At 40.5% G+C, this 27,907-nt stretch overlaps 1 protein-coding gene across 1 annotated transcript in view; it reads left to right on the top strand.

Moving 5' to 3' along the window:
* Positions 1-9,883: 9,883 nt before the first annotated feature.
* The window catches only part of HOMER1 (homer scaffolding protein 1), a 137,907-nt gene continuing 119,883 nt past the window's right edge, over positions 9,884-27,907 (top strand). Inside the window, exon 1 of the mRNA XM_023510917.1 lies at positions 9,884-10,951. Coding sequence (XP_023366685.1) covers positions 10,947-10,951 — 5 coding nt within the window. The 5' untranslated portion in view covers positions 9,884-10,946. The remainder of the gene's footprint in view (positions 10,952-27,907) is intronic.

The following is a 27,907-nucleotide window of genomic DNA, read 5'->3' as shown; positions in this document are numbered from 1 at the left end:
ATAAAGAAAAAAAGTAGCAAGAAGAAAGCTGAAATCCTCTGATTCCATGGCCCAATAACAGCTCCCATCACTTTGGTAAACATATTTCTAGACCCTTTTTGAGGCAAAGCTTAACTATAGCTGAGGCTTGGTGCCTGTGGCTCAAGTGGCTAAGGCGCCAGGCACATACAACTAAGGTGGCGGGTTCGAATCCAGCGTGGGCCCGCCAAATAACAATGACAGCTGCAACCAAAAAATAGCTGGGCGTTGTGTCGGGTGCCTGTGGTCCCAGCAACTTGGGAAGCTGAGGCAGGAGACTCGCTTGAGCCCAGGAGTTGGAGGTTGCTGTGAGCTGTGATGTCACAGCACTCTACCCAGGGGGCAGCTTGAGGCTCTGTACCCACCCCCCCAAAAAAACTATAGCTGATAATAAGTTTTGACAGAATGCCTTTTGACTTTCCTAAACTATGAGACCAGGGGAGGCTTTGTTAGGAGCTGCTTCAAGGTCATTTCTCACTCCCCTCCCTATCTCTCCAAGAAGGTGGCATGAGGCTGGTTTCTTCTTGTCTCTTGGGTTTGTTTCTTCTTTTCTAAGAGACATCCTTTGTGACTCATTATGTCCCTGAATTTTGAGGAGATATGAGGAATTGTCTTTCCAGTGCAATTATCATGCTAACTGTCTGGAGTCAGGTCAGCTTTCTCAGGGTAAGGGCACATTTCCCCACAAGACTGCCCTCATTTCAGATAAGCCAGCAGAACAGAGATTTCAAGGCCACTCACTTCCGACCAACTAGTTACAGAATCAGGGGTTCCTAGTATCCCCCACACATGTGATAACTTGCTAGAATCTTTATGATTACAGTTTTATTACCAGTTAACTGAAAAGACACATAGACAAGGTCCAGGAAGGTCCTGTACATGACGCTTCTGTGTCCTTAGGATATGTTTTCCACCTGGCACATCAATGTATGGTCCAGAGAAGTTCTTTACCTGAGCCTCAGGGTCCAGAGTTTTTATTGGTGGCTCTTTAAATAGGCATCCTTGAATGACTCACTGGCCATGTGATTGAATTCAATCTCTAGCCTGTTTCTCCTCTGCAGAGGCTGGGCTGATATTGCCTTGCTCAAAGACTCAGCCTTCTAAACACATGCCTGGTCTTTCTAGGGTAGCCTGCCTCCCTCCTGAGTCATCTCATTCTCAAGTATGACCCAAGGACCTGACATGAATGACAAAGACACTCTTATCCCTTAGGAAATTCCAAGGATTTAGAGCAGTGGTTCAGAACCTTCCTAATGCCGTGACCCTTTAATACAGTTCCTGTGGGTCAAGACCCACAGCTTGAGAACCGCTGATTTAGAGGTCACCTCCCAGTAACCAGGAACAAAGGCCTGCCAAATTCTTTACTATGTGACACCTCTATCTCCTCTTAGTATATGTACTACTGTAGCTTAGCTGCAGGAAGAACTGGCTTCTCAGCAACAGGGTATCCCACTACTTACGGTGCAATGTCATCTAGCTCTTTTTATTTCTGTGTTGTCCTACGGGGTAAAGGAACATGGTGGAATTGCCACCTTTCTGTTTGTTTTGCTATCTATGTAGGTAACTGTTTGAATTTTTAAAGGGTTTTGTTGTTTCTTTACCAGTCAAATCTGTTAGCATTGCTTGACCTATCATGTCAACAAAATAAGCGTTGCTTGACCTTATGCAATGAAAAAAGAAAAATTGCAAGAGGGCAGGTATGGCAGATTAAGATGCTTAATTTGCTTTGCCTATTTTGGTTTATAAATGCATACATACAGGGGTTTTCAGTAGACTAGATGTGAGAATAAAGCATGAGAGGTAGTGGCAAAAGTAAGTTGACTGACTCCAGAGGAGAGGATGAATTCTCTGAAGGAGACACTGAAGAGAAGCCAATGGTGAAGGGCTACTTTGATGTGAGCTCACACTTGAGCGATCATAAAACTTTTTTTTTTTGGAGATAGAGTCTTTTTTTTTTTTTTGAGACAGAGTCTTACTATGTTGTCCTTGGTAGAGTGCTGTGGCATCACAATTCACAGCAATCTCTAACTCTTGGGCTTAGGCGATTCTCTTGCCTTAGCCTCCCAAGTAGCTGGGACTACATGTACCTGCCACAATGTCTGGCTATTTTTGTTGTAGTAGTCACTGTTGTTTAGCAGCTCCAGGCCAGATTCAAACCCACCAGCCTCAGTGTATGTGGTTGGCACAGTAACCACTGTACTATGGGGGTGGAGCCTGGAGATAGAGTCCTACTGTGTGGCCCTTGGTAGAGTGCCATTGTGTAATAGCTGACAACAACCTCAAACTCTTGAGCTCAAGCAATCCTTTTGCCTCAGCCTTCCAAGTAGCTGGGACTGCAGGCACCCACCAGAATACCTGGATATATTTAGAGATGGGGTCTCACTCTTGCTCAGGCTAGTCTCAAACTCCTGAGCTCAGGCAATCCATCTACCTTGGCCTCCCAGAGTGCTAGGATCTGTCATAAAACTTTGAATAAAAAATGACTGTAGGGGCCTTTTATCCAACCTCTTATCTGATATAAGCACCTTTTCTACATTATCCAACAACTGGTCATATAGCCAGTTTCTGTTTCAGTAGATCTAAGGAAGAAGAGCTAAGCCAAATACTCTCAGGGCTACCAAATCCACTGACACAGATTTGATTGTTTTTGTCTTCTGTTTCATTGAGCTGAAATCTGCCTATTAATGTTTACTATTGATAAACTACCTCACAGAGTACACATTCACATAGTGTGAATTCACAAAATCCACTCTTTGTGACAGACCTGCTGTGAAATCAGCTGTCTACCATGTCTTGCCTTGATTTTGTGTTCAGCAAATTAAACATCTGCCTTCACCCATGGTCTCATGGCCCTGTCGTGGTCCACATCGTCTTGGTTATCCTGCCATCTCATTAGCATCTCTCTTAGAATATCCAGACCCAGTTTTATGCGTGGAGAATATAATGGAATTACTATGTCCAATAGAATTGTTTAGGCCAGGTGCAGTGGCTCATGCCTGTAATCCTAGCACTCTGGGAGGCTAAGGCAGGTGGATTGTCTGAATTTGGGAGTTTGGGACTAGCCTGAGCAAGAGTGGGATCCCATCTCTACTAAAAACAGAAAAACTAGTCAGGCGGTGTGGCAGATACCTGTAGTTCCAGGTACTTGGGAGGCTGAGGCAAGTAAATTTCTTGGGCCTAGGAGTTTAAAGTTGCTGTGAGCTATGATCACATGGCACTCTATCCAGGGCAACAGAGTAAGACTCTGTCTAAAAAAAAAAATATATATATATATGTGTGTGTGTGTATAATATATATAAACATGTCTCTCTCAAGAGATATAATTTGAGTGAGGGTGGAAGTGAATGATCAGGAGGAGCACACTATGTGAAGATCTTGGTATGTGTTCCAGATAGAAGGAACAAAAAGGGTGAAGGCCTGTATTTGGAACAAGTTGGTCACATCTGAAGAGCAGCAGGAACTTTAGAGTGGTTTCAGGCTGTGTGGCAAATGCATGGTTTGCTCGCCCAACAATCATTGACTCTTCTTCCTTGCTGAGAGAGTTCTAATTTTGTTCAATCACAATATACAGACTCAAGGGATGAATCAATCATGAAAATCCTGTTCCAAACTGTCAGTCATTGATTTAGGGATGAGCATGTAAATCTAGTTCTGGCAAACAAGACATGAGGAGTGATTTTCTGGAGCCCTCTTGAGAGTTTTTCTCCCTAGTAAAAAAACACACATGAAGGAGAAAATTCCTCAGTCCCCTTCCCTTCCTTCCTGCTCCAGATGCTCTTTCTCTGAATATGATGCCTGGAAATATAATAATCTTCTAACTACCATGAGACAATTAGCCAGGTTTAAAAGACAACACATGAAGATGGCAAAATGAAAGGATGAAAAGACTCATATGATATCTTGGATCTTCCAAATCAACTGCAGATCAACCACCTACCTTCAGACTTCTTGTTAGGTAAACAAGCAAATAAAAAAATGATCTTAAGTTTAAATCACACACACACCAGCAATGGAGGGATAAACAGTAAACAAGGTGAGAGGTAAGCAGGGGCCAGATCACTCAGCACCTCTTAGGTCAAGGCATGGAGTTAGGATTTTATTCTAAGTATATAAGATTTTATTTATTTATTTATTTATTTATTTATTTTTGGCCGGGGCTGGGTTTGAACCCACCACCTCTAGCATATGGGGCCAGCGTCTACTCCTTTGAGCCACAGGCGCCACCCAATTTTATTTATTTTATTATTGTATTTTATTTGGAGATAGAGCCTCACTCTGCCACCCTGAGTAGAGCTCACAGCAACCTCAAATCTTGGGCTCAAGAGATCCTCTTGCCTCAGTCCCCCAAGTACCTGCCACAAGGTCTAGCTAGTTTTTCTATTTTTAGTAGAAATGGGGTCTTGCCCTTGCTCAGGCTGATCTCGAACTCCTGAGCTTGAGAAATTCACCTGCCTTGACCTACCAAAGTGCTAGGATTACAGGTGTGAGTCACCATGCTGGCTAAGTGTAAGAGACTTTAGCAGATGACCTAGTCACTGTAGGCAAATTGTATTTCTGCCACATATATGATGCACATAAAATAATATAATCGAGTCTCGGTGCCTGTAGCTCAGCAGCTAGGGCGCTAGCCACATACACTGAGGCTGGTGGGTTCAAACCTAGCCCTGGCCTGCCAAACAACAATGGCAACCACAACAACAACAAGAAAATAGCCATGCATTGTGGCTGGTGCCTGCTGTCCCAGCTACTTGGGAGGCGGAGGCAAGAGAATTGCTTAAGCCCAAGAGCTTGAGGTTGCTGTGAGCTATGAAGCCACAGCACTCGACCAAGGGCAACAGAGTAAGACTCTGTGTCAAAAAAAAGAAAAATAAATAAGAGATTAAAAAAATAGAATAAATGTTGACTAAAGATACTGTGATGGTTAAATTTTGGGTATTAACTTGACTTGCTGCTACCAAATAGCTGGTAAAGCATTATTTTTAGGTATGTCTGTGAAGGTGTTTCCAGAAGGGACTGGTATTTGAACCAGTGGCCTGAGTAAAGGACCATCCTTGCCAATGTGGGTGGGCACCATTCAATCCATTGAGGGCCAGGATGGAACAAAAAAGCAGAGAAAGGGTGCATTCTCTTGATTGTAGAGCTGGAATATCCTTTATCCTGCTCTGAGACATCAGAAACTCCAGCTTCTTAGGCCTTTGACCTGAGTTATACCACTGGCTCATCTGGTTCTCAGACCTTTTAGAGTGAGACTAAATTAAACCACCAGATTCCCTGATTTTTCTAGCTTGTAGACAGGAGACGCAGGATTTCTTGGTTTCCATAATCATATAAGCCAAGTACCAAGATAAATCTCCTCCCACCTATCTACTTACCTATCTACCTATAAAGTTATGTTTCCTTCTCTATCCTATTTGCTTTGTTTCTCTACAGAACCCTAATTTTTGAAAAAAAAATGCCTTGTAAATAATTCATGAAATTCTTTGCCTGAAACCTCCCAATGTTGAGAATCTTTATTTCTAACCTCTTCTGCTTAGGAGAACCTTTAATACAGGTTCTGGGTATTGCTTCTGGCAATTTAGCCATGTCAGAGACTTTACCCAGTATGTTCTGCTTTGGAGAGTTTGCAAAATTGCCATCTTATATTCCCCATCTCTCTTTGAAATAGTCCAGAATTTCTACCTGTTTTCAAAGAGATTTGTCCCTTTGGAAAGAATGCAATTCCTTCCACGAGCATGCCTGTCCTAAATACCCCGGGTGTTGTTTTTCTCTTAGCTGGCACCAAAGAATTACAAAATAAGGTAGCTCATTTAAAACATTTTCCTCCTGGTTGTTCTGTTCCCCCATTCAGGAAAAAGATTATTGGTTACCATGGCAATAAGCTTCCACAGCATTCCATGCTAAGTAAGCGCACAGGTACAGCATATGCTTTACTCCACATTTTTACTGTAGTTCTCTGCAGATCTGCATATTTTCTCCAACTTGTTCTCTATGATTGCTTTTTAAAACAACTAACCAATCAAAAACCTAAAGTTAAGCCAGATAATTTTTTCAAAGGCACCCATCTTTTCTGAATATTTAAAAAATTTACATAGGGCGTAGTAAAACAGTGTCCTCTAATTTTGTTCTACCTGGGCCCTCAACAGCACCCAACTGAAAACTTTTTGGTACCTTCTTTCACTAGTCTAGGATCATATTTGTATCTCTTTGGCCATATTTGGAAAACAAGGAATTTACAGAAAAAATCACAGCAGGAGATAGTTCTATCAGATCATGTCTCATGGCTACATATCACAGCTTTCCTAAGGATGATTCCTTAGCTTCCCTCCCTTCACCTCTTCCAAACCAGTCTGCAAATTATCTTCAAGCCACTGCCTTGAAGGTGTCAAACACTTTGTCTCTGCTTGTTACTTTCTTCCTAATTATGATTCATAAAGGAGGACTCATGCAATTTCCTTTATCTGGAGAGATATCTTTTTATATATTTTTTTCTATCCAGGATTTTATTTGAAGTAGTATTAGTATTTTGATCGTTAAAAAGAGGGAGCTTGAAAGTAAGTTGCTATTATCTAATGTTAGGCAATTGAAAATACAATCTGGCTTTAACTCTTTCTTGCAGTTTTTCTGTCTCATAGAGGTCTTTTCATTGAAAAAGACATATCTCATGACCAATCTATGAACACCCCATTGAAGACTGCCATCTCCTATTAAGGGCAAGGAAGTAAACTCTGTAACTAAAACAGATGCCTTCGCCCACAGATTCTAAAATCAGAGGGTATTCATAAGCTGCCCTACAAATTTTCAGAGCTTAGTGGGAAATAGGAACTGTTAAAAACTTGAAACTCTACCAAAGTACTTTCTTCCTCTTCCGGTAAAAGAAAATACATTACTTTCTAGGAAGCTTACTACTTGAAAAGACATAACAAAGAAATCAGGGTTGGGGATTCTGGCTAGGATTTGGGTTACATCAGTTCATTTTAGAAGAAAAAAAGTTCACTTATACATGTAGATGGAAAGCCATACAATGGTTTTCTGACTCCTCTCAAAACCATATTGGAATTATTTCAAGGCGGAAAAGTCTCTATTTTTTTTTTTCTGAGACTACATTACATATTACATAAAATGTTTCAAAGTTTTACAAATTCTTTTGGGTAGGGGGACACACATACTTTCTGATCATGATCCTGATCTCACACAAACTAGCAAGAAAAATTGACCAATTATAGGCAGAATTTTCTGATTAAGAGGCTTAAGTTAAATGACCACATTAAACTTTGAGTAATTATATCACAGCGCACCATTAGATTTATGGAGAAAAAAAGTTGCTTTCAATTTTCAGTCGACAACATAGCAGCTTAAAAGACACTGTGTAGCTGTAAAAAGTAGAAACTAATGAGAGGTCAGCATTTTAAGAGCAGGGAGGCAGCTGACAAGCTGTTTTGACAGGTGGGTAAAGATGAGGGGGAAAAGATTGAAAATGAGAAGAAGCTGTGATGAAAGGGTAACATGAAATGTTTGAAAATGGTGAAGGGAGAGCTTTAATTAATGTGGTGGGAAAGAGCAGAAAGAGAGTTATTTAGTTCAGAAAAAAATAATTTGTAGTGAAATTTTAATTGAGTAATAACATAATTCATAGGGACCAAGGGATATTATTTATTATATACATAAGAAGTTCCATTTGTCTGAAATATAAATTGGGACAAGTTTCTGTTATGTCAATAATATATATTGGACAAATTGGCAAGCAGGGATTTACTTTTCATTAACCAGTTATAGCCTTTAAAAACAAACCTTTTAAGCAAGATCATAGCTTTAAGCAAGATTATAACTTTACAATGTGAAGATGACCGGAAGGGCCTGAATCAGTTGCAAATTGGTATTAACTATTTTTGCTGGAGTTCTTTAATCTTAGGGTAACTTGAACAAGAAAATGTAAATGCAAAAAGCTGCAAAACCAGTGTTCTAGAGTAGTTTAATTCTAGAAAAACATTTTTTAAAAACACCCGTTACACAGTCTATAGATTCTTAGCTTCTTTTAAACTGCATTGATATTGATTTACTACTCTAACAATTGCTTCCATGTTGGTAATCCAATGTCCTGGATTTTCCAGGTCACTTCAGATTTCAACTATTTTCTCTGATGTCAAATAGTGTGCCTGGATTTTGGTTTGGAAAATGTGGTCACTCAATTTACAGGCTAAGTTTGAAATAGCATTGGCCTTTGGCAGTATGTAGTAATTCTATTTCTGGGTCATGATTATCCAGTTAAATCAAATAAAATCAAAGTTCATTATTTGGATCTACCTAATAATGAGCTATCTTGAAATAGTGAGGACATTTAAAAATTCTGTAGTAACTCACAATTTGAAAATAATTCATATGATTTTTATAGATACAAACACATGCATAGCTACTAAACTTGTTGATGGCTACTCACCCTTGCCACACAGAAAATGAAAAATACCACACTTGAGATGTTATAATTATATATCAGATGGTCAAAATTAAAGAAGACAAAAATAATCTGTGCTTGTGTTAGTGAAAAATGATTTGGTGGTCTTTCTTATTTTTAATTTCCATACACTGGAACGTTTGTTCATGGCTTCCCTATTATTTTGCGATTTCGGTAACCACTAAGGGAAAAAAGTTTAAAAGTCGACTATTCCAGAATGGCACTTATTAACTTTTTTGAAAATTAAGGTGATTTTTCCCAAGTCTCGTTGCAAGTGTATCTACCACTAGTGATCAGGCTCTCCCTCACACATTTCCCTGCCAGTTGGAACATGAGAAGTTCGGGGGTGCTGCCGCAACAGGGGTGGGAGTGGGAGATAGGATATTACCCGCTTGACACTTCGGCACTGTTGCTATGAGTGATTCACTCGGGTTTGGTACATTTGCTGCAAGGAAATCTCCTCCCGCCACTTCCTTCTGCGAGCTCCTCTCTGGCTGTCTCCTGTGCTTTGGCCTTTCAGGAGAAGTGAAAGCAGGTGGGCACAGAGGAGCTCGCCGAGTCCTCCTCCCCCTGCTCCTTCCCTAATTTAGCAGTACTTCCGGCCGCGTGACATCATCCCCCGCACCCCGGTGACGAGAGCGGCGGGTGACGTGTGTGCGGAGAGGAGCGCGCTGACGTTGCTATTTAAAGGTCCTCCTGCGGGGAGGATGGAGACACAGCGCGAGCACCTGGTGTGGGGCGCGGAGGAGGCTGTGGCGGCCGGGAGCGGGGCCAGGAGCCAGCCGAGGAGCAGAGCGCACGGCCCGCCCGCTGCCGGTCACTAGGGGAGGGGGAAGGAAGGAAAGACTGACTGACGGACCTGCCAGCCGGCCTAACTCCCCACGAGGGTCGGCTCGGCCCCAGACCACCAGCCTCCCCACTGCCTCGCGGCTGCTGCCTTGTCCCGCCGCCCGCAGGACCCGTGGGGCCGTCGGGACTGGCCCGCGCCCCAACCCTCAGCCGCGGGTCCGCTGTGGCCGCCGCCTCCCGCCCCTCCGGCGAGCAGGGGGAGGGACCGCTCTCGTCCCCCCCGCCCCGTTCTCCCCACCCCTCCCCGCCCCCCGCAGCCTGCTCTGCTGCCGCGCTCGCCTCACGCTGGCTGCGCTGACCGGGGAAGCGGCGCCCTCTGCTCTCAGAGCCGGCCGGGGGAGGTGGAGGCAGCGGCGGGCTTCAGGCCGCCCGGGCCGGCACTGCTCTGCCCAGCTGCAGCCGGAGGCTGGCGGAGGCGGGCGGTGATGGAAATGTGAAGAGGCGGCGACGGGGCCCGGGGAATGTGAGGCGGCGCGTGGCGGCGGCGCGGAGCGTGAGAGACGAGGGACAGGGGTGGGGGCGCTGGAGCGGCGGCTCAACCACAGCTTTGAGCCCGGCTCTCCTGCTCCCGACGCGGGGCTAACCTCCCGCCTCGGCTCGGGCGGCCGCCCGTCGACCCTCAGCCCCCTCCGCCGCCTGCTCGGCCCGCCCCGGAGCTGGGGGCAGGGTGCCAGGGGAAGCGTGGGGCTTGGCTCTGTGATTCATTCATTCTCCGCCGACGGGAGCCTCAGACCCGCTGTGCTCTGAAGAGAGGAGGGAAGAGGGGGCAGCCGCGAATGAAGGGCCGGGCACGAGCCGGGCTCCATTGTGCTCGGCAGCGGGAGGCGGGAAGGGGCTGAGGGAGGTGGGATCGGGGCCCCCTCCCCCTGCTCCTCGGCGTGTGCTGCGCCCCCAGCCTGCTGCCAGCCTGGAAATGGCTCCGTTTATTCTCCTCGGGAGAATGAATCGATCCTGCCCAGCCTTCCCTTCCTCCTCCCCACCTCCTCTCCGCTCCGAGTCTTAGGAGAGAAATTTAAAAGATTCCAATGTGGAGTTCGTGCACGTCGCGAGCTGCCAGGTTTGCACTTCGAGGAGATTTTTCTATGTACTTTTTTTCTAACTTGAGCGTAGGGAAGCAGTGGCATTGCTGCTTTTAGGATTTTTATTCAAGTGCACGTTGCGTTCAATTGCACGCTCCACCCCCCAGGGACTTGGTGTGGTGGAGAAATTTGAACCCGCAGCCTTAGCACCGAAAAGGCCGAGTTACCTTGCGCTCTTGAGTGTCAAGGAGGACATGAGCGAAATGACCAGCGAACTCATTTTTTATAGGACTCCGTGAAGCTGGATTCTGCATTTTCCTACATGTAAGACTCTTTTTTGTGTGTGGAATAGAGTGGACTGCTATCTGCTCCGCACGGCATTTTAGCTCTGTTAAGCAAATGCCGCCTCTCTTTGAACGTTTTGGTATATACGAGAGAGAAATCATTTTATCCAAGAGAACTAATTGAATTGTCAGCATCATTGAAATACCTCCGGAAGAGGATCTGGGGGGGTTGAAAAGCAACTGCGAAATAGCAGACGGAGAAATTCCTTTGGAAGTTATTCCGTGGCATAAGAGCTGAAACTTCAGAGCGAGTTTTCATTGGGCAAAATGGGGTAAGGATTTTTCCTTAACACAGCTTCGAATCTGTTTAGGTATGTGTGTGATTGAACGGTGGTGGTGAGTGTGTTTTCAAACAAATTTGCCAGCTTGCTAAGCTGGTTACACTTTAAAACTATAGGCGTGGTAACCCTTTTAAGAAGGCATATTTTTGTAGCGTGACAGCAGAGGTTAGAATTAAGGAACACGTGTGTATGTCGTTTGTAACTTCAGCGTAGTTTAATGAAAAATATTTGTAAACAACGCATTCTACACTTTACTGGTTAAACTGCTGCTTCAGTTTGTGATCAGAATCATGTTATCTTAGATTTTGCTGATAGTATATTTCAAAGAGAAGTACTACATTCCCTCTGTACTTTTAGAATATCAGTTGCACAAAGGAACGATTGTAATGAGTGGTTAGACTACTGTCCTTGAAAGTGATCCAGTGTAAATGTTGCCCTCACTGTGCCCTCTGTTTTGCCCTTGACTATCTCAAGCTAAAACATAGAATTGATTCATTGGGGGCATTAAAATGAAAATCTTAGCTGATGCCATCTCCACAGTGCCGGTGCACTGGGTAGGAAAAAGCTTTTAGTTGAAGTAACTTGTTCTTCACTTTTTTTGTTATTCTAATTCTCATTTAAGCTCAGACCTTCAGTTAGTGTTTACAATATCATATCTACATCATCTTTCAGCCCCAAAGCAAACCAAGAGCACTATTTCCCAACCTTTTATTAAATTGATAAAATGTGACTGTCTCATTTAATCTGCAAACCTGTGTTAATGGAGTAATGATCTACTCATTTTGTCTAAGAGCAACTTGCAGAATTTTCTTTTTTTTAATGCTGAACAAACACATATAAAGTGTAGTTGAGAGGCAGGATTTAAAAGAATGGACTCTGAAATTCATGTGATGGTTTAGGGATGTACACACACTTATTGAAACTTTCAGAGAAAAGTACCTTTTAATTGGAGTTAGAATTTGAAGTTTATTAATTCGCGTAACTTTGAAAATTTAGACCATGGAGTCCTTCCTCGGAAATTATTGAGAACGTGATAATGGTTTTTAAACCTTAAGTGACAAGTTATGAGAGTATAACTTGCATGATTTGGGGTATTGCTAATAGTAATTAAAATACCTCATTCTATTTCTAGTGCTGCTATTAGTAGCTTAGTGCTCTGAGGCAAATGACTTAACCTCAGTGGACTGTTTTCTTATCTGTAAAATGAAGATTAGATGAGATGACTTTGAACGATTTTTCCAACTTGTAAAATGAAGTTTTTTTTCTTCTTCTTCTTCTCTCCATTTGATTGATCATTAGTTGGTTTCTTGAAGTAGATCTTTCAGATGGAGACTCCTCCCACCCCCCAAGCAGTTTTAAGCACATAAGCTAGAAAACAATGGCATTTGGAAAATGCTTTGAGTGAATTGCACCAATTTTTAGATAAAATACTGAAAAATACCACTATTAAAAATCTTTGAAATATGGCTTCCTTTGAGCATCTGTAGCTCCTCAGTTTAAAATATATTGGAGCAAATAATAAACGGCATTTTTCTTGTTGAAGGCTGTTTTCTCTCTAGATTGTGTGTAGTGGTAGCACCATGGAAGAAATTCAGTTCTCCACAATCTTTAAGGTCCATGAACTGTCATTTTTACCAAGGGAAGTTTGGGATGAACTTTATACTAAGGGGACTAGTATTTAAAGTAGGAAAATAAGCCCCCTTCCCCATGTAACACACATTTAGACACTTAGCGTAACTAAATTTGTCTATAATCAAGTTTCTTTGCCTTTTAGTTAATAAAGCCTTAAGTGTGGACTCTTTCCCCTAGAGGGAAAGGAGCAAACATTTGTGGTGCTAATTTTCTAAAAACCCATATTTGGACCTCTGACCCTTTTTGATTGATAGTGGCTTCTCGGAGTTGTTGATAGGAAGAGAAGTACAAGAATATACGGTAAAGGCACATGCTGGAGTTTTCATACCTAATGAACGTTCATGGAATTAGCGTAAGTGTCTGGACATATTTAAAATAAAAGGAAACAGCTTAAAATGGCTTTAAAGTTTTACCCAGGCTATACCTTATTCTGACCAGTATCTAAAATTTAATAGGGAGTGAAGAGTTTTACATATTTACAAAAATATATTTACAAATAAAACTGTTAGGTTATAACAAGGATTTATCTTTGCCTTAGTTGTGGATATAATTGCAAGTCTAGGGGCAAAGTCTAAGCAAAGGAATTATTTTAAATAAAATCAGTGGTTAGTTTGGGCAGGAAAAAATTTATGACTCCTGTAATAGTTATGAATTATGTGGAAACAGAAAAGAACAGCTGAAAGTGACATTTGGCAGAGTCTGTCAAAGTTTCTTGGATGTTGCTTGAACTGTTTTTGATTGCACCTAAACCATGAGTTTATAAAACAGGTGTATCAGATCCCTTAAAAATTAAGGCATTCATGTATGTAAGATGAAGTTCTGTGACAAGCTTCAAAGGTTCAGTGAGGAGCCCCTGTTAGGTATGACCCCTGAATCCCAAGTAGTATCTCATAATGACAGCAATGAGTCAGTAGCTATTTTCAGAACTCTTAGAGTAGGCAACAGAAATCAAGTAACTTCATCCAGTTATCTTGTGCTGTCTTTTGTTTTACTGAGCTTACGTTGGCAACCTAGAGCCATCAGCAAGGGAAGAGAATTCTTTCTCTCCCTTTCTCCATTAAGAGCTAATTATAGTTTGAGGTTGCTATGAGCTGTGATGCCACAGCACTCTACTGAGGGCGACGTGAGACTATGTCTCAAAAAAACAAAATTAAAAAAATTTTAAAAAGCAGTTAATCATATATAAAATAGGGATCCCCTGCTAATGGAGTCTGATAATCCTGTTTCTGACTTATCTCATCTGCCTGTGGGAACCTCTGGAGTCCTTCCTCTCCCCCTTTCCCTAGATAACTTCCTGAAGCATAGAAGTGAGTGCTGCAACATTGCAACCTTAACTGAGTCCCTTTACTGAAAGACAAGAAGCTGGCACCTCTTTCTACCTTAGGCTACAGGATTCTTCTCTCTGGGGGTTGTAGCAAAAATGCGGAAATCTTGATCCAGCACCACAACATGAATGGGCTTTGTTGCAATGGTAACCACCTTGTCATTCCTAACAGACAAGTTAGGTGGAAGTTCTTAATACTTCGTTCATTTTGCTACATTTGATCCCTTATTAAGGTTTAAGAGCTTAGTCCTGCTGAAAGAGAGACTAGTAAAAAACAGGCTCCTTCCCTTGAGTTAGAAGTTAGGAAGACATTCAAGCCTAAAATTAAAATGTACAGTGAAATGTTGAAGGAACTATAGGACATTATAGAGGCACAGAGAGAGAGTAGCATTAGCTACTGAGGGAAGAAAAAGGCCTTGTGGCAGAGGTGGAAAGCATTAAATGCTGAAAGATGAGGACAGGTCTCCTAGATAAATGAAAGGGCATTCAAGGCAGAGGGAACAGTGGTTGATAGCACTAAGGCAGGAACTACAAAAAAGTTTGGCATGAGGAACTTTCTTTGCTTGAGGTCCTTTTGATGTAGCAAGAGGTCTAGAGCCCCACACAGGAGCCAGGTTAGAGAGCCTAGTAGATCAAATGAAAGACTTTGGTTTATCCTGTTATATTAGGCTGTTGTATTTCAAGCTTTTATGGCTGTGGCCCATTGGAAAGATACACATTTTTATATGTACATATTGCAGCCTAATATGCTCATATACAAATGTTAAAATGTCACAAAATAATACCTTTATGCGATACACTCTGGTAGTTTTTATACTATTGTAGTCCATTTTATTTTTAAGAAAGTGGTTGTTGGTGGGGAACCACTATATTTATTGGCAAGTGGTAATTTGAAAAACACTGCCCTCTTGGCTGTGGAAAACACTAACAGGTTTTAAGCAGAGTAGTAACATGAAGGACCAGGGAAGTAGGGTGAGAAACCAGTTTTTAAAATCATTTAACATTTGGTTTTTTTATGTTGTGTCCTGTGGAAACACCATGCCAGAACAAAGAACCCTGGATGGGTAGAGGAAGTGGATAGATGGGGGAGGTCCTGGAAAGTTCCAGGAAGGGGAGTGGAGGGATGGTGATTGAGAGATGTGTAGTTAGTTGGGTGAGTGAATTTTTTCAGAGTTAAGGCATTTCATATGCAGAGGTAATAATGTAGGAAACAGTTTGGTATGAGCCACTGATTCTCAGATGAGTCATGAAATAATGAATTTGGGTGTTGTATGAAAGGAGAGAAGGCAACTTGGATGGAACTGGAGGCTGTTATCCTAAGTGAATTATCTCTGGAACGGAAAAACAAATACCACATGTACTCACTTCTAAGTAGGAGCTATGCGATAGGTATGCATGATACAGAGCGATATGATGGACTTTGGAGACTCAGAAGGGGTGGGGTGGGGTGAGGGATCAAAAACTACCTATTAGGGACAAGGTGCATGATTTGGGTGATGAGTATGTTGAAAGCCCTGACTTCACCACTATACAATTCATACATGTAACAAAAAAGTGCTTGTGCCTCCTTATTCGAATGAAATAAAAGCCAAATTTAATCCTACAAATAAAAAAAGTGAATTCCGAGTTAGTTAAGGGGTTGACAAAAGAAACTTTCTTTATTCAGTTTATAGTTTTGAGTGATTACATTTCTCAAATGAAAAGGTACATTTCAAAATAACTTCCCCACTTCCATGTGATTTTTTTCTTTTTTTTTGTCCTTTGGTATTTAGTTGAAGTGTTTAATTTTTAGTTACTGGATTGTTTATTTAGGGTTGATTCAACTAACTGGACTGAAGAGCAGAGAAAATGAGTCCCAAGTATTTATTATTTCCTGATGTTTTTCTGATATAATTTTTAAATGACTGTAAAACATTTTAAATAAATTTATATTTCAGTTAGTTAGGGCATGTCTAGTTGAATGAAGTATGCAATTTTTTGTGTGTGTATTTGTAGTGCCTATAACCTGTAGCTAATACAGTAGGATGACCTGGCAGTTTGAGTTTCATTATATTTGCAGAATGAGCAAGATTTTCCTAAAGATCAAAAAGATTTCTCAGTTAATTTTTGAAAAAGCGACTGATTTTGAGGCATCGTAAAGTTTTAATTTCATGAAATGTCTTCATTTCAAAAGAATCTACATGTTGGCTCGGCACCTATGGCTCAAGTGGCTAAGGTGCCAGCCACATACACCTAAGGTGGCAGGTTCAAAATGAGCCCTGGCCCACCAAACAACAATGATGGCTGCAACCAAAAAATATCCTGGCGTTGTGGTGGATGCCTGTAGTCCCAGCTACTTGGGAGGCAGAGGCAGGAGACTTGCTTGAGCCCAGGAGTTGGAGGTTGCTGTGAGCTATGATTTCACCGCACTCTATCCAGGGGGATAGCTTGAGGCTCTGTCTCAAAAAAAAAAAAAAAAAAGCTACATGTCATAAAGAGTACTTATATAGATTTTAGCCCATCTACCAGAATTGAGATTTCATTTCTGAAGGTTAGTATTTTAAAAAGTATTGATAAAATTTTCAGATTTTTTTTAAATTTTAAAATCTTAATGAATATTGCAAGAGTATGTAAAAACTTTTAAAAAGCTCATCTTTCAATGGTCTTCAACATGTGACTAAAATAGTATACATAATTAGAATCTTAATTTTAGGTAAAAGAAACTTAATTTTTACAGTACAACTCTTTATATAATAATACAAAATTAGAACATGACCACTCTGTTAACAGAGAAAGAGATCTCTTTAAAATGAAAGGAAAAAAAGATGAAATTGGTAAGAATCAATGCTGCTTGTTTTAAGCAACATTTTTGAGGAAAGAGGATGAAATTACTGACATAGATCATCATTTTTATGCTTTGCTTTTTCCTTCTACTTGCATTTTATTTTCCATTTTGTTTTTAAAAGTTTTTAAAAAATTGTTCCAGGTACTGGGAAGGCTGGGACAGGAGGATTGCTTGAGTCCAAGAGTTCCGGGCTATAGTGTGTTATGCCCATTGGGTGTCAGCACTAAGTTCGGCATCAATATGGTGACCTCCTGGGAACTGGGGGTGGGGGCATCAGGTTGCCTAAGAAGGGATGTGCAGGCCCAGGTTGGAAAAGGAGCAGGTCAGAACTCCCGTGCTGATCAGTAGTGGGATCACACCTGTGAGTAGCCACTGCACTCCTGCCTAGACAACATAGTGAGACCCTGTCTCTAGAAAGAAAAGAAAGTTTTAAAAAAATCTGTTCACTTCTCTGGGAACTACATTTAAAATAAATTTATAGAGGCATTGTTTTAGTGCCCTTGCAAAGAAAAAAACTGTTCTTCCAGGGGCCGAGCATGGTGGCTTATGCCTATAATTCTAGCACTCTGGAAGGCTGAGGCTGGTGGATTGCCTTAGCTCACAGGTATGAGACCTGCCTGAGCCAGAGCAAAACCTTGTCTCTAAAAAGAGCCAAGCGTTGTGGCAGGCGCTTGTAGTCCCAGGTACTTGGGAGGCTAGGGCAAGAGAATACTTGAGCCCAAGAGTTTGAGATTGCTGTGAGTGATGACTCCATGGGACTCTACTGAGGAAGACAAAGTAAGACTGTCTCAGAAACAAACAAACAAACTATTTTGAAACTATAAGTTAGGAAGTTGTTGTCCCACTCCCCAGTAATGGACTGTAATGGATTGTGAAGCCAGTATGCTCTTGTGTATCTAAAAGAATTTTTCATACGTAGGACTAACATTTGACGTAGTTAAGAACTGAATTTCATTTATACTTAGCTATCTTTTCTCTATTAAAGGATACTCCTAAAGGAAGGGGAAAAGTCACTGTTTTCTATCTTGTGTCAGAAAATAAAATTGTTTATAAAATCCATAAAATTAGCAGTCTAATCAATATTTTATCTTCATAGTGCAGTTTACCTTTGTTGTTTCTTTAGCTTTGGAAAATGACCTGAATCTTTTAACACTTCATATTAGCTTAAAAAAATATCTCCTCTTGGGCGGCACCTGTGGCTCAAAAGGATAGGGTGCTGGTCCCATATGCTGGAGGTGGCAGGTTCAAACCCAGCCCTGGTCAAAAACTAAAAAAAAAAAGCTCCTCTTTATGGACAATCTTATTTTAATGTTCTTCTGTAAAACATGGAGTTTCCATGTTCTCTTTTGGAAAGGATCAATGCCAAGTCCTCAAGGCAGAGTGGTTGCTAAGAATTGAGGGCTTACTATAAAATTACTGAGCAAGAGTTAATGGAAATTAAACAGAAACAAAAAGTTGTGCTGAGGGATCAGAGATGTCAAGCAGTTTTCATTACTTTATAAGGTCATTTAAAGTCATGTTTATTATGTCATGTCTATTAGCATGTCTGGATCCATGTGGCCACATGCCTCAGAGGCCAGACCCCCATAGAAGAGAATGTACTTGACTGCTCCCTCCCCCGGTAGAAAGGTTTGTTCCTAACTTATCACTATCCTTAATTGGAGAGTCTTAATAGAAGTGTGCAGAAAGGCATAGCTCTGATACACATCTCTCTGGGTACATGCATTGTTTCCAAAACCAATTAGTTCATAGTACATCACACATGGGCAATACTAGTTGAAAGAATTTGCGGAGTTAGATACTGATTTTAGTATACAGAAAATCCCTATTTCTAGCAATTAAGCATATAGTTGGATCAGAATTATTATTATCAGCACCAGTTACATCAGAATTATTTTTCCAAGAATTTTTCTAGGTGGATTGTTGGTTTCTTTTACCTTTAAATTTATATATGCCTCGATTTTACTTCAGTAGTTATCTATCTTCTGTTTCATGTAAGTATTTATTAGTAGTTTAAGACGGTTATTCTGAATAAGACTTTTTGTGTGTGAGGTGGAATTTTCTGCTCTAGTTACTTTCAGTTTCCTCATTAGGCTCTTAAAAAGGGTCTCTAGGGAATTTGACTGTCAAAGAGCTCAAAATACTCATACTAGAAATTTCTGTCAGTCTTCTTCATGGAAGGTAAAGGTAAGTCTATACATTCCCGAACTTATATAGGATGGTTATTTTGAATGTACTGTAATATTTAAGTGGCTTAGCTAATCCCTTTACCTTTCTGTGCCTTTTTGCTTATTCCTTGTAAGACAGTGCTGTTTTGTCTTAACTGTGTTATGAATCACTATCTCTTGGCTTTTAACATTAAAATTTTTGTGCTTTACTTAATCGCCCTGCCATTTCCCAAGATGTTTACAGAGTCCTGCTTGGGTTTACTCAGTATGGCCAGGAATCTGTATACATTAAGCTGAATGTGAAGACTCTCAAGTCAGTCTTAAACTCATCTTTCTGGAGATTCTGTGATTTAAAAAAAGAGTAGTTCTAGAATGGATCTTTCCTCCCCTTTCCTTCCTCAATGGATAATCTATAGAATTTTAGTTGTCTATTTTGATAGCTGCTTTCATTTAGTATTTTATTACTGTTAAGTTGATATTTCTAGCTATGCCTATGTTAGTATGGGGAAAATGGTAAAACATTCTGCCACTTGATTGGCAGAAGCTCCTTTTCCTTGCTTGCTTCCTTCCTTTCCTTCCTTGCTTCTTTTCCTTCCTCTTATCTTGACATTTTTAAAGCCAAAGCTCTTTTTTCCCTTTGAGACAGAGTCTCTCTGTTGCTCCAACTAAATTGCAGTGGCTTCATAGCGCACAAGCTCAAACTCCTAGGCTCAAGTGTTCTTCCCACCTCACCCTCCCAAATAACTGGGACTGGGGACTGAGACTACTATTCCTGGATTATTTTTTATATTTCTAGAGATAAGAGTCTCCCTATTGCCCAGGCTGATCTTGATTGAACTCCTAGCCTTGGGCAGTCTTTCTCCCTAAATGGTAGGATTACAGAGGTGAGCTACCCTGCCAACCTTTCTAAAATCATCAAACCATCCTTTGCTGGCTTTATATTCTGCAGCTTTAGATCCTTCACCCTCTTTCTGCTTTCATTTGTCCTATGATGACTTTGCTTTTTAGCAAATCTCTAGAGTCTGTAGGTATACCTTTTCATATAGCAATCCTGCACCCACACAGAATGTGCATTTTCAATATGAGATGAAAAGGAATTTTGGCAAGACTGGCAGAGTTTTTATCCCTGCTGGTATAGCTGTGGCCACAGTTTCACAAATTTTCTTTCCTTTCTTTCTTTTTTTTTTTTACAATGGTGCTTAGCTGGATTTATTTATTTTGAAATGCTGGACAACTACAGTTTAAAGTGTGTGTAAGTTTTAATATATTTTAACCTCTTATAATATTTGTGTATTTTATGGTAGTAAATGATTAAAAATAGACTAGAATCTACATGTTTTATGTATTCATGACATATCTAAGTTTTTCTTAATTTTTTCAATATTTTTAGGCTATATAGTTCATCTGCAAGTTATTCCAAATTGTTGAAAATCTCCAAAAAATATTCTCATATATTTATTGAAAAAAATCCATGTATAAGTGGACTCCTACAGTTCAAACCCATGTTGTTTAAGGGTCAGCTACATTTTGAATACACTGAAGTATCTTCTTATAAGTGATGTGATGTTATTATATTTGGTAGAGTTTCCAAAACTGATAATAAAATATGAATTCCATCAATCAGCCCTCTTAACTGCCCTTGGCACAGGAACCTCTGAAATACTTATGTAGGCATGATCTATTTCTCTGAAGAGCTCGTACCAGAAAAAGAAAGCTTGAGATATATCTTGAAACATTTTTTCTGGGACTTATAAGTGGAGACCTCCAAGTATAAGGGCCAGTTATAGCATGTTGTAAATTTTCTGAATCATCATGAGGGTAGTGGTAAGTTAGTCCCTCATTTGTTAAAGAAGGTAGGACCATGTTGTACCCAGGTTTAAAATTGTTATTGTTTTGGGATTATTTTCTTCAGTGGACTCAAACTCTAATGCTCTCACTGGGCAGAAAAATGTGTGAAAGTATAAGGTAAAAGACAGTAGGAATTGGTGGGGACTGTGGGAAAGTGAAGGGAGTATGCCCTGCCCTAAAGGCATTCATATTCAATGTGTTTTTAAAACCCTCTGGCTAAAGAAAGACATAGGAAGCCTGATGCCTTATTTATTAAGTTTTTTTTTTTTTTAAACTACTACTGTGTGTTAGTGATTGATTCTCTAATCGAGGCCAGGTACAGTTAGTTTGGAAATGCTTTACCTCTTGACTGAAAAAGGGAGACCAGAGGATAGTATGACAGTGGCTGAAATTAATATTAGATCAGTGGTTCTCAATTTTGAACCTGCAGAATCACCCAGAGGGCTTATTGAAAAGAGAATGCACATTCCTGGGTTTCCTTCACCCCCAGCAGTTTTGATTCAGTGGATCTAAATGTGGCCCCCAGGAATTTGCTCTTCTAACGAATTCCCAGGTGATACTGATAATGCTGGTCCAGGGACCATACTCTGAGACTGCATTTGATAAATGATGCTTGATTCTCACATTGATAAATGTGAGAAACTTTTGTGCATTCAAAAGCTTCAGTGACTCCTGAAGCTGCTGCTTCTCTCTGCTTTCAAGTTGCAAAAACTAGAATTTTAAATTGAGTTGGAAGAAATTTGATTGAGCTGTATATCTATTTTTTATGAGCTAAAAGAGCTCGGACAACTTGAAACTGATCTCTTATCTCTTTAAACCTGATTACTTTTAGCAGTCCTTACCAGTTAGGCCCCTTTCCCACTCTGAGTTACCTCTATGGCCTCTTTATGGCATTTCTATGCCTCTTTATGGAATTTCTAAATGGACTTGTTTTTTAAATTACCTGACACTGTTTTGATTTCTGAAGCTTTCTGCTTTTGGAGGGAAGTCTGATTTCCTTTTAAGTTGCTTATTCTGCTTATCAGATAGCCTTAAGTTTTTCCGTGGTTGTTGTAGCCTGATGTTTCTGATCCTGTTCCTACATGTATGATTTTTTCCTCCACTTTGGAAGGTTTTAGGATTTTCCTTTTTTTTTCTTTAATGCTATTATAAAATTTTATGATAATATAGTGTGAAGGGTTTATCATTTGTTCTTTTGGTCACGGGTAGACCCTTTGAACCTGGGAACGCCTTTTCCTAAATTTGAGAGTTCTTTTCTTTTTTTTTTTGTTTTTAAGGGACAGAATCTCACTTTGTCTCCAGTAGAGTGCTGTGTTTCACAGCTCACAGCAACCTCCCAGCTCTTAGGCTTAAGTGATTCTCTTGCCTCAGCCTCCCAAGTAGCTGGGACTACAGGCACCTGCCACAACACATGGCTATTTTTTGTTGCAATTTGGCCTGGGACTGGTTTGAACCAGCCACCCTTGGTATATGGGGCTGGTGCCCTACTCATGGAGCCACAGGTGCTGCCCCAAGTTCTTCTATTCTTAAAAAATACTTTCTTACCCATTTTCTTTCTGCTTTTTATGAACTGCCTGTTAGTTGTATGACAAACTTCCTTTTCATCTTGTCTACCCTTTTTCTTTTTATATTTTTTCCTTTTTATTTTGCCTTCTAAGAGATTTATTTATTCATATATTATATTTATTTATTTTGAGACAGAGTCTCACTATGTTACCCTTGGTAAATCCTGTGGTATTAGAGCATACAGCAACTTCCAACTCCTGGGCTTAAATGATTCTCTTGCCTCAGCCTTCCAAGTAGCTGGGACTACAGGTGCCCGCCACAACAACTGGCTATTTTTTGGTTGTATTTGTCATTGTTTGGCAGGCTCAGGCCGGATTTGAACTCACCAGCTCTGGTGTATGTGGCTGGTGCTCTAGCCATGGAGCTACAGGTGCCATGCCTGTTTATTTTTCAAGATGGAGCCTCTCTCTGTTGCCCCTAGTAGAGTGCTGTGATGTCGTTGCTCACAGCAACCTCAAACTCTTGGGCTCAAGTGATTCTCTTTGCCTCACCCTCTCAAGTAGCTAGGATTACAGGTGCCCACCCTGATGCCCAGCTAGTTTTTTTTTTTTTCCTGTTTTTAGTAGAACATCTGAGCTCAAGTGATCCACTTGCTCCCCTCCCAAAGTGCTAGGATTCCAGGCATGAGCCACATGCCTGACATTTTCCTTTATCTTCTCTTTAGTTTCTTGGATCTTTGGTTTCTACATAATTAATTTACAAGTTGTCTTTAACTTATTTAAGGACATTTATAGTGTTTTGAAGTCTTGTTCTGTCTTCCCTAAATTGTCTTTTGTGTTCTTTCCTGTTGGTTTAATTTTTTATTTCATTTTGGAAATTACACCTCTTGGCATTCTGAGAGCAAGGTAAGTGTATTCTTCTATTATATGTGTAACTTGGAGGATGTTATTAGCTGTAATCTGAAAGTCAGGAAGAGGAGGGTTTTTGAGGGGGCATGATTCTGTTTGCAGCCTTTCTCTTAATGATCCTATTTTAAGGTCCATTCCTGTCTTTTGCAATTGGGAAAGGTATTTGGTTGATTATAGGAGTAGAAGGGAGCGGGGAGTCTCATTGCTGTGTTTCTTAAACCTTTAGTCAGCCTCTAAGTCTCCTCAGCAGGCCCTTTTCCTCTAAATTCTGGCTAGTAAGTAGTTCACTTAGTTCCGCCTTTGCAAGCACTTTAGTTACAGTTTCCTTGGTTTTGCCAAGTCAGGTAGTGTTCCTCCTATTTTCTATCTTTGAAAGCTGTATTAAAATTACTTATGAACTGATGCCACTTTTTATATTTTTTGGCATTATAGGTTTATACCCTCTTTTCCTCTTTATTTTCATTTTAATGGAATTTTAGAAAGGGAAGATAAATGGGGACAATTAATTTGCCATGTTTGACCAGAATCACTGAGCCTTTAGCTTTGAATTTATATAAGGTATCTTTCAGGAAGTGTTGACACTGTTGACAGTTAATTGATTGGAATTTGGTGGATGATAAAGCATTGGCTTTCAAAAAATCTCTCCCTATAACCAACACCTGAAAACTCAAGGTATGATGTAAACACATGTTAAATTAAAATCTTTAAATTGATTATCATCCCCAACCTCAGGAAAACAGAGAACTTGCTCTTTCAACTGTGTCGGGTAACTAAGGTGTTGATACAGTGTGTCCCCTTAAACTGTGCTTCTTGAGCACTTGTAAAAAACATTAAGCACTTAATTTGTGTCATGACTCATGCCAGGCACTGGCAGTACAAAGATGAGTAGACAGATATGTAAACAAGAAATATCAGTGCTTTGATTTAAGTGCTGTAATAGAGATGTGCTTTGTGTTTGAGATCATAGAGAAGGTGCCCACCTCTACCTTGGAGAGAAAACTTCAGTTTGTTTTGAGCCTTAATGAACAAATAAGAGTTGGGGGGGAGGATCTATGAAGAAATTGCTAGGGCATTTCAGGCAGAGCAGTGGTATAGGGAAAGCTGTAGAGGTAGTATGCCACTTAGAAAGTTAGTCGTGAGGGTGATTTGACTGGAAACCCAGTGGGAAAGAAAACTAGGTTGTCAGAATCTAAATCATGACTGTCTTATTAGGAGGAGGGTGTTTTCCTCTAGATTAGTGGTCGTCACATTATTGGTACAGTGGTACCTATTAAATTAATAAAAGATTTTAACATCATCCCTCATATATTTAATAACTTGCATGTCCTGCATATATATTAACATATAAATATATGTACTGTAAATAAATATGTAAATGCATATTAATATGAGGTTGGAAAATTAAGTTCACAAACTCACTCTAGAAAAATGCACTATGGGGCAGTGCCTGTGGCTCAAAGGAGTAGGACGCTGGCCCCATATGCTGGAGGTGGCGGGTTCAAACTCAGCCCCAGCCAAAAATTTAAAAAAAAAAAAAAAAGAAGAAGAAAAAATGCACTATATACTTCATTGCTGAATATCACTACAGTCGCTTTCGAAGTACTCCCTTTGCACTTGATAGTGATAATATCACTGTCTGGTGACTGTAGTGATATTTAGCAATGAGGTGGGTAGCACTTTTTCTAGGATGAATTCATGAACTTTAGTTGTCCAACCTTGTATATAGTAAGTAAGTAAGACATATAAAAATAGAAATAAAAGAGGAGAAAACTAATTTCTTCTGTACTCCTCTTTGGAAGCTATTGCTTAAGTATTGGTGAACAGTAGAACAATTTTGAATTGATAGTGCTTGCATTTCACATTAGCTGCTCAGGCTGTAATATGGAGGAAGTGTTCTTGGGGAGGGGTGTGTGTGAGAAATGTGTGGGGTCTGAGAGACACAAATTTAATCGCAAAGTATGTTAATTGTAGCAATTTAGTCAAGAATAATGGCTTGAATTAAAAGAATAGAACAGGACCTGGATTGCAGATATTTAAGTAGTCGCTGTCTATATGAGTTGACAGTGAACCAGATAGCCGTAGGGGAGGTAAAGAGATTGCCTTGAATAGGAGGAGAAAAGCAAGTTTGCAGCAGGATGAGATGATGAATTGATGTATTTATGGTCATCAACATGGGAATGTCTTAACAGTTGGATATTGTTGGTGTGATATTCAGGAAAGGAGAGCTGGGAAATTTGGTAATCATTAGAATATGTAAGTATTGGTTGAAGCTATGAATGTAGATGAGGTCATTCAGGGTATTTATAGAAAAGAGCATATCAGGCATCTCTAGGAATAATCACTTAAGGGGCAGGCAGAGAGAGAGCTGTAAGATAAGTGAATGCTGTTATAAAAGCCATGAAAGGGAGTGAGGAAGAAAAGTGTCACAAAAGCCAGGAAAGAGATTGAGTTTTAAGAAATGAGTAGCCAGGCTTGGTGCCAGTAGCTCAGTGGCGAGGGCATCAGCCACATATACTGAAGCTGGCTGGTTCAAATACAGCCTGTGCCAACTATAGCCAAAAAATAGCCGGGTGTTGTAGCGGGTGCCTATAGTCTCACCTACTTGGGGAGCTGAGGCAAGAGAATCACTTATGCCCAAGAGTTTGAGGGTGCTGTGAGCTCTGACACTACAGCACTCTACCGAGGGTGATAGAGTAAGACTGTCTGAAAAAAAAAAAAAAAATGAGTAGCCAGTATCTAATGTAGCAGAAACATCAAATAAGCCAAGAAGTATCAATTAGATTGGTAAGGTTGTTAAAAGATCACTACTTACCAATCTAACTGATCCTTTAGCAACCTTTCCTTGAAGTTTAAGAAGTATAGGATGGAAACCAAATTGCCAGGGAGTAAAGGTAATAAAGGATGAGGATGAGAGTAAACTGAAATGTAGACTTCTCCTTAAGGCCAAGCATCTTTGAAATAGAATATATCTTCCTTCAGCAAGCTCTAGGGTTCAGGAAATTCTTTTAGTTCTGTTCATGAAATGAGATTAAGCATTCTTTTTAGGCAGTGGGAAAGGAATCCATAGCTAAGAAAATTTAGAAATTACAGTAAAGGTTGGGCGCAGTGGCTCATGCCTGTGATCCTGGCATGCTGGGAGGCCAAGGCGGGTGGATTGCCTGAGCTCCTAGGTTGGAGACCAGCCTGAGCCAGAGTAAAAATAGTTGGGCCTCGTTGTGGATGCCTGTCATTCTAGCTACTTGGGAGGCTGAGGCAAGAGAATCGCTTGAGCCCAAGAGTTAGCAGTTGCTGTGAGCTATGATGCCATGCCACTCTACTAAGGGTGACAAAGAGAGACTATCCCAAAAAAATAAAGGCTTGGCGCCCATAGCACAGTGGTTACAGTACCAGCCACATACACCGAGGGTGTATATGGTGGGTGGGTTTGAAACCAGTGGGCCAGCTAAAGCAACAATGACAACTGCAACAACAGCTGGTGGGTTCGAACCAGGCCTGGACAGCTAAAGCAACAAGGACAACTGCAACAACAACAAAAAATAGCTGGATGTTGTGACGGGCACCTGTAGTCCCAGCTGCTTGGGAGGCTGAGGCAAGAGAATTGCTTAAGCCCAAGAGTTTGAGGTTGCTGTGAGCTGTGATGCTACGGCACTCTACTGAGGGCGACATAGTGAGACTCTTGTCTCAAAAAATAAAATAAATAAAAATTACATTGGAGATAATTACTGAGGAAAGAGATGGGTGATCTGGAGCATAGGTGGTTAACCTTAAATAGGAATATCTTCCTCATAGACTGAAGGCAATGGTGTAAGGAAGGACATGATTAGGGTAAGTTTGTAGGTTGAAGGGTAGGAGCCTATGAGGGAGTTCCTTTGTAGATGAACTCCATTTCCTCCATTCATTCATTCAACAAATATTTAAGTACCCATGATGTGTCAGGCACTGTTCTAAGCGCATGAGATAACATCTGTGAACAAAGAGCTATGCCTTCATAGAGTTTACATTCTAGGCCACCTGCCTAGTGTAGGGACTATAATGGTTGGTCAGAGCCTTGGGAAGAAGAATGGATAATGGGAGAGATTTTCAGCCATAAATACCAGGGAGTTTAGAGGCCCAGTGGAGGTTAGAAACCGTACATGGTGGTGGTGGTGAAGCAGTCAAAATCTAGGTTACTGTCTGTTATACCTGAGGAGCACAGAACTGTGTGAAAGGGATTTTCATAGTCTCCATTACGCTGAAAATGAAGCAAGAAAGGTGTATATACAACTACTGTAGTGTTCTCTTGAGTTATTTTAATATACGTATGCTTTTTTTGTCCCCTTAGTTGCCCTTTTCCTTCTACAAGAGTGTTATCTTGGAGGATCAACCTAATAACTATTAAATTTACTAAAGTACCACCAATTTTTTAACATTTTTGATGTCTTTTCTGTGGGAAGCATCCTGAGACCTAGTCCCATGGAAAGTCTTAGAACTCTTCTGAGGGACTTTGTTTAATATTTATATTCTTATCTCCCACTTATGCCCAGTACACACACCACAAACAGTAATGCAGTCATATGAACCCAAGCACACAGGGATTCTTTAAAGGAAATTAAAGACATTAATTGATAATTCATTGATAATCCCAGTGCTGGTATTGTGATGGTGATAGCTTGAGTAGTGTTTGTTTGTTTGTTTTTGAGACAGAGCCTCAAGCTGTCCACAGGTGCCTGCCACAACACCCAGCTATTTTTTTTTTTT

Source organism: Otolemur garnettii, unplaced genomic scaffold (assembly GCF_000181295.1).
Source record: "Otolemur garnettii isolate 467f Iridium unplaced genomic scaffold, OtoGar3 scaffold00017, whole genome shotgun sequence".
NCBI lineage: Eukaryota > Metazoa > Chordata > Mammalia > Primates > Galagidae > Otolemur > Otolemur garnettii.
Note: the sequence above shows the minus strand (reverse complement) of the source record. Positions and strands in the feature narration are given on the sequence as shown.